Genomic DNA, 13,783 nt, shown 5'->3' with positions numbered 1-13,783 from the left:
TCAGCTCTGGCCACCTGCAAATCCCTTTCAGAGTTGACTGGAACCGACTGTGTCTGACATGGGGGCAGCTCTTGGATTCTTCTCGCAGAGGCCACCCCTGCAGCCCCCAGCTGCCAAAACCTTGCCATGGAAACCCAGTGGGAGACTATGAGTTCTTTGTCAGCCAATGCACTGTCTGTACTGGTGCCATACATTAAAGGAGCTAGGATAAAATTGGCGCAATATCCAGTTTCACCCGACTGATGTTGTTGAGCAGGATCCAGAAGATTTCTATCCTCAGATGGCAAACATAGTATTTAACAGAAACAAAGCCTGTGATTTATTTCATTATTTACTAAGTGCCGTCATGGTGCTCAGTACTATATAAACATTGTCTGCCCCAGGTTATTAATACTACTAGACACAAGCAGGTTCAAGAGTCAAATATCTTACATGAACTGTTCCCAAAACAAAACCTTTAAGGACAAGTTAAAAGTTTTTGCATGGCAGAAATCTACCCGTAGAAGAATCATGCCAAAAATCTTTATACATCAAAAGTGTTCCAGTACGAAGAAATTCCCATTTGAGGAGCTAACTTTCTACTTATCCCCTATAATTACTCTCTCAATGACTATTGCTAAAACGCATGGTCAGCCCTGATGAATGTATGAGTGATAGCAGTCTGGTCTTTTTGTTGCATGATAAGGAACATCCATCCTTCCAACAAAATACGGAGAACAAGCAAGATAACAGATTTTAGGGGTCACACTACAGAATGATCCCATATTTAAGAGGAACAATAAGGTTTTGGTCTGTAGTCTGCCCAGCTCTGGAAATGCTGTGGAGTCACTGCAGGGTCCCCAGTGAGTGTAAAAAATGTGCCTACATGCTTAGGTCAGTGAAGATTGTATCTTAGGTAAGGCCACTTAAAAGACAGAGCTCTCCCAAGAATTACAAATTATTCTAGACCCATGAAAATTATCCTGCTTTTAATTATAGCATTAAAGACAAAGCCACAAAGTTTTAAGTTCTGCTGGCACGGCAAGTAATCATTATAAATCTAGACAAGGGATCACATAGAAATTGTAAATAATGACTGTGAGATATTTCAGTACTAGCTATTTTTGTCTTTAGAAATGTTTTTCATTTCAAAAAAGTCATTAGCACTTGTGCTCAGCCAAAACTTGGTCATGGGATCTCTCAATATAAACTATTCTTAAAAGGACACTGTCAACTCACAAGCAGTCTCTTTTTCAGAAGAATTTTAAAGATCTTTCAGTTTATGAATCCCTGGGGCAATGCCTGTCCTTTTGTCACAATACTTTACTTTTTTTTTTTTTTTTTTCAGTGATTTACCTTGCCTTGTTGCAGCATCAGAGGCTCCATACAAGCTCAGGGGACCAGGAAATGGGGAAGAAACAGGGAAGCCAACATCCTGAAAAGCACCGTCAAAAGCTGAAAACAAACCAAGGGAAGTACACAAAGAGCTGAAAAGGTATATTTTCTTTTATTAATTCTCAGTGCAAAGAACTGTTCAGAAAAAGAGAGAACAATGTCAGGTAATGATGTCCCTGTCATTTCACATTTAATTATAGCAAATACTCTAATAAAAGGAGGAAAGACAGACAGAATAAAAATTCTCTTCCAAAGATTTTTTTTTTTTAATTAAAAAGATGAAAATTCAGCCAAAACAAGAGCGCAGCATGTTGTGGAACAGTTGTACACTGTGGTCTCTCTGTCTTCTTGGCACTTAGAAACCGAAGTTTGTTATGACTATTGTGATCCTATGCCAGGATAAGTTGTTGGAGATAGTTACGCTGAGTTCAGTGGGTACTGCAGGCCAAACAGGGAATGGATTCCCTCAGGCCACCAGACAAGCGTCATACAACTTTGTCGTGCATTTTATTATGTTACATTTGTTTCAGCAAGCCCACCTTGCCAGTAGATTTTGTATAGCTGTGCCCTTCTTTTTGCAGGGACCCTAAATGATAATCTCAAATCTTCCAGTAAAAGTGATGCTACAAGGCTGTGACCTGAGATGATGGAACAGGATGGAAAGCCCTCCAAACCTCAATCTCCTAGAGTTTAGACTACATTGCTTCTGCCAGGTTTATCTCAACACTAGTCACATAGTCAGTATCACGTCAGGAAAAAAAAAAAAGGCTCTTACTGATTCTAGCTGTGCTGTCACTTTGCCTGGAGTTTGACAAGGATGACTGTGTGTTCATCCAACTGTTGCTGATGACTTTCTTGTAAAGGTATTTGCAAATTTGCAAAGATGGAAAAAAACCTAACTCTTCCTGTTTATTGAAGTAGAGTCTAGATGCTTAGAAATTTGTGACTGACAGGACAAAACTTGTACATCTAGACCTGTGTAAACAAGGAGCCTGAACAATTACTGTGTTCTGGTAAGTGGGAATTCACTCCATTAAAATACCAGCCAGGAATCAGTCTCTATGCAAGTGAAAGGCAGAGGTGGGCAAAGAGGTAGAATTGCTGACAGAGGGGTGGATACATCTGCTGTGCAATCCTTTCCCTTGTCCCAGCCTCTTTTTAGCAACTTCCTTGACAGAATTCAGACTCTGATGTCTCGTTTCTACCACTAGATTTGCATGAACACAAATCCTGCTGTGACTTTCGTTTGACCTTTTCCCACCTTCTGCATTTGTTTGAGAAGGGCAGCAAGGAGAGCCCTAAAACAGCCGCTGCAGACCCCTGCCCAGCCCCTCACAGAGTTTACTCCAGACGAAAAGATTTTGATCTGGCAATCCAGATCACCCATGCAAGATGAATTCCGTGCATAAATGAGCATTGCTCATATGAGCCTATCATTATAACTTTAGCTGTCTAACTTTAGACGACAAGTAGGCAGAGGCACCCTTGGAGGTGCTTGTGTCTCCTGTTGACTCAGCAGGATGACTAACCTCCACGCTGGTGCCTACAGGCAGGCTGGGCGTGTTCCCCCTCACTGTGCCAGACCCCCACTGTGCAGTTCTCCATGCACAGCAGGCAACTCACAAGCTACATGTACATCACACATAGTGTCTGCTGAGATCTTAAGACATAATTACAAAATAGTTGTTTGGAAATGGCACCGTTTCTTAAAATGACAGACGAAGTAAAAGCTTGGGACGCAGCTCTTTTCCTCTGCCTTCTTTTTTCCATTCGTCTTCCCAGCTGCTCTTGTTGTCTAGTATTTGGCAGTGCAGTAAAAGTTGAAGTTGCCAGAGTGTTTGAAAAAATAAGATAACCTTCTGGTGTGTTTTATACTGGGTCCGTTCACGAAGACCAGAACTTTCTGTCCTGCAATGGCAGTGAGTTAATATTCCTGAGATGCTCTACTATTCCACAGCCGTGAAAAAGAAGACAAATCAAACCTAAAAGCACTTATTGTGGAAAACATTTTCCAGCTTTAATGGCACACTAGGATTTTGTTTTGGTTTCTTTATCACAATGATTTATAGTATGTAAACTTCACATGTGGTTACTGAAGTCATGTGTCTTCCTTATTTTAACTTTGGAAATAGCAGTAATGTCAGTATCCTTTGCCGCCTTACTGGGCAACTTGAGAAGGCCTGAAAGGCAACAACCTTATGGTACCATACAAAGTGATGTGTTGCTTTTCCACCCTTTGGCTGGGGAATAAAGTGGTAGGTTCCCCAGAAGGATCCTCTACACATTAAGTCATCCTATAAAACACCTTGACATTGCTAATGCTGGCACAGCTCCACAGTTGACAGCAAAGGCTGGATTCCTATTTGGGATGATCTGACAATAGGATGTCTCATTCTGTATCTGTCTGGCCTGCCTTAAGCAGAAGTGAACCATACACAGGTAAGAACACCAAAGCTCTCTTAGTGTTGGTAGCTCCACTCCTACTTTCATTATTGGAGCTGTACTGATAAGGAATTCCTTCAAAACAAACATAAATGGAATCTAAAACCAAAATCCCCACCCTTCTCCTTACCTTTCAGCTAGGCCCTGAAGGGGACTTAAACTAAGCACTCTTCCACTGTTCTCATCTGAGTTTCCTGCAATGCTCCTCTGCAGTCCTGCAAAGAGTCAGAGGGAGAGGGAGGGGTAGAAAGGCAGGCAGAAGACTTCCCCGGTTCGGTAAATGCAATGCCTATTCATTCTTGCAGGTATAAAAGGGCAGCATGCAGTCATCTATATAAAGAATGTTCTTCAGATGGGTTATGTATAACTCCCTGATGGCAAGGGTATCAAATGAAGGTCGAACATCAGAGACCTTTAGGCTATTACGAAATGTGACTCATGGATTAGTTAACTGCCTGTCAGATTTTCCATTATGAAACTTTAACCACGTTCCGTATCTGCACAGGACCAACACCTGTAAAAGTACAAACAAACAAGTGGTTATGTATGTATCTGCACTGAAGTGGGTCAGGAGATGTGCTGTGGTATCACAAGAACCTTTTTTTCTTAATTACAAACCAATAACTAAGTAATAAAAATGAAGGGAAGAAAATGAAGACAATTCTATGGTAGGAAAAAAAGATTATTTTGAAGCACACATTTTCAAAAGATTCTGCAAGATAAATCTTTGGAATTCAACTGTATCAGATGAATCCAACCTAAAAATCACTTTCCGCAGAATATCATTATTTTAGCCATGGTGAACATCAGTGCTTCCTAATCTAAACATTGCTTTACCAACTCCACATGCTGGCATGAACATAAGTGAAAAAGCAACTACTTCTGTTCTGAAAAATGATTATTATTAAAAATGAAGGGGTTTATTATTATTATTTTGAAAATCAGCATGAAGATTCAGCCATTTGGTGGAAGACTCTGCTATGTCTCTCAACAGTCGCTGCATCTCACTTTTCTGAGGTGGCTGTAAATTCAAAAAGGCAAAAGGTGTGCTCTGAAAATTCCCCACAGGAAGCGCTGCTTTTGACCTGTGCGTCACCAGTTTAATAGGTGAGATTCAGCTCACCTAATTTTAGATGTCTACAGTGTCTATCTCTACATCTGTTGCCCCATAGGCACTTTAAAGGTATGTCTTATCTGATCTGGTTTAGATATCTACCTGAGGATGAGATGATTCATCACCTCAGAGTGCCTTTTTCTCCCAAGGGGCTTTAAGAGTGGCGTGAGGTGACTAGCTTGGCTGGACCGTCTTCCCTATAGGCATCTACAGCTGATTAAATGAGCCCTACCTGAGTGATCTGCCCCCACAACGCTGGCAATTTGTGTGAAATGAGTTGGTTAGCACTGCTTGTTGCTATTGGGATGTTTTGTCTGTATCACAGAAACACTACCACATCTGCACAAACAAATCCTAGTAGGCTGAAACAGCCTAGAGGCTATTGATTAAAGAGGAAATCTGAACCACTTAGGTAAGTTTCAGCAATACTTTATCTTCTTGCCTCTAGAGATGTTCCACATCAGGAGTTTGGTATGGAGCTCTCACTACACCCACATTGTAGCATCTAATCTGTGAAGACAGAAGTCTCAGTTTCCATGCCTGCTAGTCCAGGTCATTTCTGCTCTGCCAGAAGTTCAGAAAACGTGAACTGTGAGGACCTATGAAGAACAATTTAATCGCAAGAAGAGAAATCTGAGGAGAGGAAAGATAGCAGTGTGCAAATACATAAAAAGAAGCTGCAAAGAGGAAGGAAAAAACCTACTCTTCCTGTTTACTGTGAGTAGTCTAAAAAGTGATGAGTTTATAGTAGAAGGAGAATTAAGTTAGTCTAAAGCAAAGTGCCACACAGCAACAACCCGTGCAGCCACTTCTTTGAGTTGAACAGCACCACCATGCCATCTTTTAGACAAAGGGCTGTGTAGATGGGAAGTCAACAGGTGCTGTTGTCCAACAAGAGAGGCGGCAGCTCCTGCTCCCCTGCAGGCGCTGAGCCTGCTGCCTCTGGAAGGGGTGGGAGGGTTACTGCTCCAGCTGGGAGCCCTCGGCTTGCGATGCAGCTTTGCAGTCCTGGCATGAAGCAGGGGTTCCTGGCTTCTGCAGCTCTCCCCCAGAGTGGATGGATATATCTAAAGCAGTGTGATGGACTAGGTGTCTCAAAATGCCTTTGCCTGATACGATTTGTTAACTGCAAAGGGTGCAACGTGCAAACTGAAGCCTGAGCTAACCCTCTAACAAGGGAGGGGGCCAGAAGTCTAGTTACGTGAACTGCACAGCTGGCCAATGTGAGCAAAGGGGACATGGTGGTCTTTGAAGAAGCCATCTAGGAAAAAAAAAAGTTTTGTCCTGACATAAAAAAATTATGATTTTTTTCTCTTCTGCCATCACAAGAGAGATGACTGAAATAAAGATTATGCAGCTGAATGCTCCTATTTAATGCTCTTTTTTCCTCTGTATATTTTCCTCTAAATACTGTTGCAACACTGTACCTACACTGTAGAAAATATCCAGGGTGGAAGGGACCTTAAGGAAGAGAAAGTGATCTTATTTAAAACAAAAACTGAAACAAAACAGGTTTCGCTCACCCGCATTCACAGCTTAACGCTCATAAGTGTGTGGTCCCCAAGACCACATCCAGCCACCAGCCACTAGGCCAGCGTACTCAACCCAAAATCCATCCAGATGTGTCCAGATGGTAGGTCCAGGATCTGTTGTGAGGGAGGACAAAGGATGCCGTCTGTCAAGTTGTCCTCATGTCTCCTGGGTTAATTCTTAGGTCGGTGGTGCACAGGGTTTGGATGTCCTTTTGTATCCTTTTAGAGCTGACAGTGATTCCATCCTGCCTCAGCTCCGGGAGTCATCAGGACTAATCGCTTTTCTTTGTCTCCAGATCTGAGTGTCTTGTGAAACACCAAGCAGATGCCCTGGGGTCTTGATGACCTGCTAATCTGGTGTCACTGACACAGCCTTCCCCTCCTGAGTGCTCCTCCTGCTGTCTCCACCCCCGGGCTTTCCCACTCCTCCCTTCACACCGATCTGAACCTTTCAAATTATTATTATGAACCTCTGCACCACTTTTATTCCCTTGCAGTTGCTGGGAATCCTTCACAGGCCAAGGGATAGGCCTCGTATACAACAATAGCAGTGAGGAACTAGGAAGACGGGCTTTCTTCACCCCTTCTCTTGCGAACCAGGATTGGGTTTGGCTCCTGTGCCCTTGAGGCTGGGCCCATGGCGGGGCAGGGCCCATGGTGGGGCAGGTCTGTGGGGAGCTGGAGCCTGGCCCTGCTGCGGCCTCACTGGGGAAGGGGCTGGCAGCCCCGGGCTGATGTGGGGGCCTGGGCCTGGGCAGGTGGGGGAGCCTCAAGGGGATGCCGAGGCAGTCAGGGCTGGGGTGCCCTCAGGGCCCTGATCATCCCATGGGCGTTTTTGAGCTGCCATCAGCCTAATATTTGGTCATGACCCTCTAGAGGGGCTGTGTTTTTCAAAGAAGACACTTAACGTGACATGAAAGTTGCATTTGGTATTTAGAAATTGTAATTGGAAGAGAAAGAAGTTTACAGAAACCATGCAGAGAAGCATTAGTGCCTTCTTCAATTATAATATTAATGCTGCTGAATATAGGAGCCATCCTGACTAGGTGCCTATTTGGATTTAGATAATTGCTAGCTTACCAGTTCAAACCAGTTCAAAACGAGAATGCACAGCATCCAAGTTTTACTGATGCGCCTCCATTATTTTTTCTCCTGCTGTAAGTCTCTATTCTTTTATCTTCATCTTCTGTTACTTTGAGCTTGCCTACAAGAGAAAGACACACTTGTAAACTTGCAATCTGCTTGCAGACCACTACAGTTAAGTCCAGGACATGGAGTATTCAAAGCGGGGCAGTAGACAGATACTCATTACTTTTTTATATATATATATATATATTGAGCAAGCCCATACTATTATATATATACATATACATACATACAAATAGAGAGCTACATTTTTAAGTATTCTACCTCTGTTCAGCAGATTGTGTCTCCTGCTGATTACAAGACCATGCCCTACCCTTTCTTTCCATTTGGAGGACAGAATCCACAGAAAAGGCTGCTGGACTCTCTTCGTTTTGGTGTAGGAAAATGTATTGCTTTGCAAGTTCTTCCTGTTCCTGATTGACCTGATCTAACCTGAAATAAGGCATTTGTATTCCTGCAAAGGAATACCAGGTTATCCACATGGCCTTTTGCCCAGGTTTAATATAATTCCTTTAAAGCATACTGCAAATTAATAGTAGTGCAGCTTTCCTGTGCAGGCAAGCCCTTAATCTAATTGGAACATGGAAAGCATTATTTGGGAAGGCAAAGCAGCGTGCAGACTTGGGGAATAAGAGAGGGAGGTAATATTATGTAGAGTCCATTGGGGGTGATGCAGAGATCTGAATGCAGAAAGCTAGAAGTGATTAAGGTTTTTAAAATCTAAGCTAGCAAGGATTCCAGGGATGTGAAAAACAGACCCCAAGTCAGAACTTTTCAATGTTCAGAGAACTTCCATCTTTCTTCCCTTTGTTCTTCCACTCAGGACAACAACCCTTGACATTTAAGTTAGAAACCACCCTCCCTTCTATCCCTATGACCCCAAACAACAGAAAAACAAACAACAAAAAAACCACCACCACCACCAAAAAAAACAAACCCCAAGATGGTTTCGACAGGGCTAAATCTACAGCATATAGTTAGTGCTGCCTTTCAGCAAAAACATTCACTACTTCCAAACGCAGCTCTCATTTAATAAGGAGTACTAGCAACCCTGGGCATTCCTGAGATAGTTGAGGCCATGGCTGCTTAACCTGAACACTTCTGGCAGCCGCACCATGTTGCACAACCACCACCTGCAAAGGTCAAAGCTTGTCAGGTGTTCACACCTGGCAGCAGGAGTCAAACCTGTTCACACCAGAGGGGAGAGCAGCGGCGAGGCGCCTCCTCAAAATGCCAGGAAATATCTGCCTCAGCCCATGTGTGCAGCATAACCAGGGCACATCCTCCACAGCCATGAGACGTGCACAGCAGAGTAAGAGATTCACGGGTGCAGCAGGGACATTTAGCTGGGACGTGGGCCTGAGGCCGCGAGCAAGGGACTGGACATTTCATCAGGCTCTGGTCTGGGTACTAGCCAGCAGCAGCAATCCCTGCTAGGCTGGGCTGAGCACAGCCTTCTTCAGACCACCCAGCAGACACATCAGGAGCCTGCTGAGCTCAAACTAACGATTTATTTTCTTCTTTCCACTCCGTTTGCCCATACTCTTTTTCTCCTCTTCTGCCATTTCAGTGGCAGCCTTGTGCAGCACTCAGGTCACCAGTTCCTGGGCCCTGACCCCAGCTCAAGAAGTATCTGCTGTCGGCCTGAGCTGCAAGGAGCTCTTCTCAGAGCAATGCCCTAGGGAAGCACTCAGCATGGGGATGGAACTAAAAGCTGTGTGAAATTCATGGATTATTCTTCCCCATGTCTGATCTGAGTGTAACGGAGGAAATAAGGACAAAACTGTGCTTGTACTTCCCCAGTTCCCACAGGGGCTGGTGACTACTTGATCTTGTCTTTAAACTGTTGAAGAAAAGAAAAAGAGTACTCCAACAAAGAAAGCATCGAGTGCTGCTTCAGATGAGGACTAGCACGTGCCTGAACTGGTGAAATACTCTTTGTAGGGTCATAGTTTATAGAACTTTTCTGATTCTGTGTCTTCTTTCTGTAAAGTTTCTGCTTTCTGTAAACAGTCTTTTGCGGCTTTTCAGGACAAGATGCGAAACTCTTTGAAGTTTTCAAACATGCTCCAGGCATCTTTTCAGAGGATCACCCTGAATCTGCTCTTCATCAAGGCTTCCCCAGGCCATTACGTACATTCTATCGGCCTCTACTGGTCTGGGAGCGTAGGGAGACAAGGTAAGGGGAGACAGCAAAGCTTGGGTGGCAATACGCTAACAAAAGAACAGAGGAGCTCTTAATCAGGTTGTAAATTAAATACATAATGTTCATCCTAAGAAGTAGGTTGAGGTGTACTCAGCATAGGCAGCAACAAACAAAGCACAACGTGGAGGATTTTGTAAATATGCTGTCAAATCCTGTCCAGTTTAATGATCCCATTTTTATTTCTAGCAACTTCTTTTATTCCTTAGAGTAAGATTTTGTATAAAAACAGAGAGGAAAGACTCAAACCAGAAAACCAACTGTGCATATTTTGGCTAAAACACAAGATGCAGCTCTACAGGCAACAGAAAACTCTGCCCAGATGTTCCTGAAATTCCCTGCTGACTCCCCTAGGTTTGTGTAATGTGCACTCCAGTGCATTCCTTCCCTGAGAAAATGTGGATGAGCATCCTTCGCTCTCCTGTCTGTCCCTGCCTACCCGGAGAATGGGGCTGCGGCTCCGCACAGGCTTCTTTAGCCCCAGCGCTGGCTGCAGGAGCTCCAGGTCCCTGTGCTACTTGGCTGGGGCTAGTAGCCCCTGCTCATGTTGGATTGGCATGGGTGTTTGTGTAGCCTTCCCAGCCAGGTGGAAAGTAAAACCCCCTTCCTGATGGTCTATTTGAGAGGCTGAAATGAGCTGGGGGTGCAGAGTGAGGTAGGGACAAAACGGGTAATGCCAGTGAAAGAAACACTTGGATTAGGCATACAAGCTTTGCCCTGTGCACTGGGTTAAGACATGTATGGCAGGAAATATGCATTAATCTGAGGAAAGCCATTGACTACAAAACAGCGTCCCACAGGCATTTCTCTGGGCAGCAAAGTTGACAGTTTTTTTTCCTCTAGCTCTACAAACAGGCAGTTATTTTAAGTTCAGATCAGCTCCTTCATTCACTGCACTGCCTAGCATCACTAAGAGCTACAGTGGGACAGCCACAGGGACACCTCAAGGGCAGGAACAAACGGCAAGTGCTGGGAACCGCCTTCACCAGTACTGCTGCTGCTGCGAGAAATATCTGAAGAACAGCCTCCAAAATGAAAGGAACTAGGGAAGGCCATCTAATCCAATAGGCCTGGGCTTGTTTTGAAGTTAGAGGAGTGGTGCCAGTTTTAAAAATGCTTTTAATCTTTATTCTGCCATGAAAATTGCCTTTACATACATTATTTAAAACTTTTCCATTCATCCAAAGTTGTGCATGCTGCTGTAGGGAAATGCAGACTTTGTAGTGAAGGCTTCACTAACAGCATATCAACAGTTGCATGTGCTTCTTCTTTTCCTGGTCCTCCTCCAAATCGGTAAGGCTCTGCTCTTTGATACCTAAAAATGTCGCTAGAAAGCTGGGAACTGATCAGCTGCAACATTCAAAAATTATGCTGTTAAAGACAGATCTCTGGTATTACTGAGAGGGATACAGCATTGACTAAAGACTGTTTCTCAGTTGTTCTATTAATTTGTAGCTGGACAACATTAGCTTTGCATTTTTTATTGCCCTACGTGCTTTTGAAAATCACCCTAGCTGGCCAAAGTTGTTCAAAACCTTTTGAAGCCAAAAAAAAATTTGACAGAATTGATGCTAGATCAGGTAGTCAAAGTCAAACAGAGTATTCTGCCCATTCTCTATTTAAGGGTTCTCATTGCTAGCCCCTCTCCCTTGTCTTGAAGAGCACTGCTGACAATGTCTGTGTCTGTGTGCTTCAGGCCGGGGATGTCTCTGGCCAAGGCTAGTCCTGAAGACTGGGAAGAAATACGGTATAAGAGAAAGGCAATGGGGGTGGTCTACTGTGGATGGGATGGTGGGCAAGCACTTAACGCATGTGGGCGGGAGAGAAGAGCCTACAGAGATCAGATGAGACTTGGCAAGATGGATGTAACAGCTATAGCATGAGCAGAGCAAGCCAAAACAAGCTTGAAGTATGGCCAGATGTCAATGGACTGCCCAGTGGAACAGATAAACATGTTTATACTGTCCAGTGAGGAGAGGGATGGAAGTTCACGGAGATGACAGCTGTGGTAGAGAAGTCAATAGAGATCAATAGCACCTATCTGAAGCGTCACGTGTCTTTGACTAGGAAAAGGATGGGTGAAATACCTCGTGCATCCTGCCAGACTAGCTGACAACAACCAAAAGGAGACATTCATGATGATACACAATGCACAACAGATAATTCTGGTTGACTGAGAAGTAGGAGAAGCTGAAGGGGGGTGTAGGGCAGAGAATGTCTACGTGTTGATAGTTTCAAAACAGATACGGAAACTCATGTGCAAGGTCAGTGTCCATTAGCTTAGGGGAAGAATACTCTAAAAGGCAGCTACAGCTTCCTAAATGGTGCTGACTTTACAACCCCAACTGATTGGTGGTGACCAGGGATACCACTCCTGTAGTGCACAGCAACTATCTCCTCAGTCCTCAGAAAGTGGCATCTCTACCTGTTCCGAGGCTAACAGCACAGCCTTTGAGAGCAGATACCAGATGAGGGTCTGCAGGTGGGGGAAGAGAAAATCTGGAAATCCTGCTAGGATTTAAGAACTGAGTGTCCAAGCACCTGGTAGTGTCATGTTTTAAGCATTTTTGTTTGCGTGCACCATCAAAAACTTGCTGAGTTTAACAGACACGGAACACTATTCATGAGGACTCCAGTGTTAGCTAAGTGCTTGGCTCAGGTACTCGTTAGCTGCTCAACTTCCTCTAACAAATTGTCTCTGAGTCAGCTGCAGAAGAATAAAAAGTGAAACTGAGAATACATAGTTCCACCTAAAGGAAACGGTAAAACTTACTAAGAAATAAAGGGAAAACTGACTTTCCTAAGCAATAGGAGCACTTGCGTGCTTGCAGAACAGGACTCCAACTTTGTAATTTGCTCTGCCTTGGGCGGACTACATCGAGGCACACCTCCAGCACGACACAGCGTGACACATGCACACGGGCCCCTCTACAAACCTATTGCTCTATCGCTTTTTGAGGATGACAGATGCACGTGGGCGCACCTGCTTTCCTGACCTCAGGCCTGGGAATTGAATTACCATGATACTTCTAAAACTTGCACAGTGACAAAGGATTAATTAATGCCGTTTTCTAGGGTGTATGAATTATATCAAACAGTGCTATTGTTTACAAAAGCTTTGCAAACATGGTAGGGATGTAGACATTGCAGGATTGTTGAGACTTTAGAATTGTCCATAAAGCTATAAGAACAAAAGGAATTAAAAGTTTTATTTGAAATTTGCTTTTAATCAGCCAAACAAACCAACAAACAAATTTGGGCCTAAGTCCAACAGCAGCTTTGTTTACAATATAGATTTTTTTTTTCCTTCTAACTGATCTCAGGTAACCTTGGTGACCACACCTGCAAGCATTTAAATGATATAAATAGGTGCACCTGGGGAAGAAGTGCAGCTATAACGCTTTAACTCAAGAGTTGTAGCTAGCTAAGGAAGCATCATGGAAGACCTAAGCAGAAGAATGGTAAATGATTTGTTTAAAGATGGAACTTGTCTTGTACAGTATTTTTCTTCCCTTTTTCCATAATGTGTGTGCGTGCTTCTTTAAGGAGTTGTTCATTGGTGTTTAAATTCTGTAGGATTTAATTTTTGGAATGGAAGGATTTTGATTCTAGAGCTCCAATCTTAAGCACAGCTATTTAGAAGAACTGTGTATTCAGGAAAAACTAAGTAAAGAAATATAAATATACATATACTACGTTGTAAGTGTTGTGGAAATGTTTTGTTTTGCTTTTAAATTTCATAGTGAATTTAGCCATGCTTCTGGAGTAGGTGTCTTCCTTATAAGCTCTTGTTGAAAGAGGCAGAAACCCAAGGAGGAGAGAAATGGAGGAATAATTGCTATGTGTGCATCAAGAACAAACAAAGCTCATTTCCTTTTCCTGATGACCTAATAGCCTCTAAGTATCTTGATCCTGTCAGCGTGTTTGTCGGTACTTTTACTGACCCAAATGCAAGGCAACAGCTCTAGTATT

At 43.5% G+C, this 13,783-nt stretch overlaps 1 protein-coding gene and 1 long non-coding RNA gene across 2 annotated transcripts in view; one reads left to right on the top strand and one right to left on the bottom strand.

Annotated features, from left to right (window-relative positions):
- Positions 1-1,467: 1,467 nt before the first annotated feature.
- LOC310892894 lies at positions 1,468-13,222 on the bottom strand. Its single transcript, XR_014578574.1, has 2 exons — positions 3,947-13,222; positions 1,468-3,282 (listed from the first exon to the last, which is right to left on the bottom strand). It is a non-coding gene; the product is annotated as an uncharacterized lncRNA (long non-coding RNA).
- The window catches only part of DDX3X (DEAD-box helicase 3 X-linked), a 19,576-nt gene continuing 19,003 nt past the window's right edge, over positions 13,211-13,783 (top strand). The window contains exon 1 of the mRNA XM_083821157.1: positions 13,211-13,272. Coding sequence (XP_083677283.1) covers positions 13,249-13,272 — 24 coding nt within the window. The 5' untranslated portion in view covers positions 13,211-13,248. The remainder of the gene's footprint in view (positions 13,273-13,783) is intronic.

Source organism: Anser anser (genome assembly GCF_964211835.1).
Source record: "Anser anser genome assembly, chromosome: 1".
Lineage (NCBI taxonomy): Eukaryota > Metazoa > Chordata > Aves > Anseriformes > Anatidae > Anser > Anser anser.
This window is presented reverse-complemented; position numbering and strand designations above follow the sequence as displayed.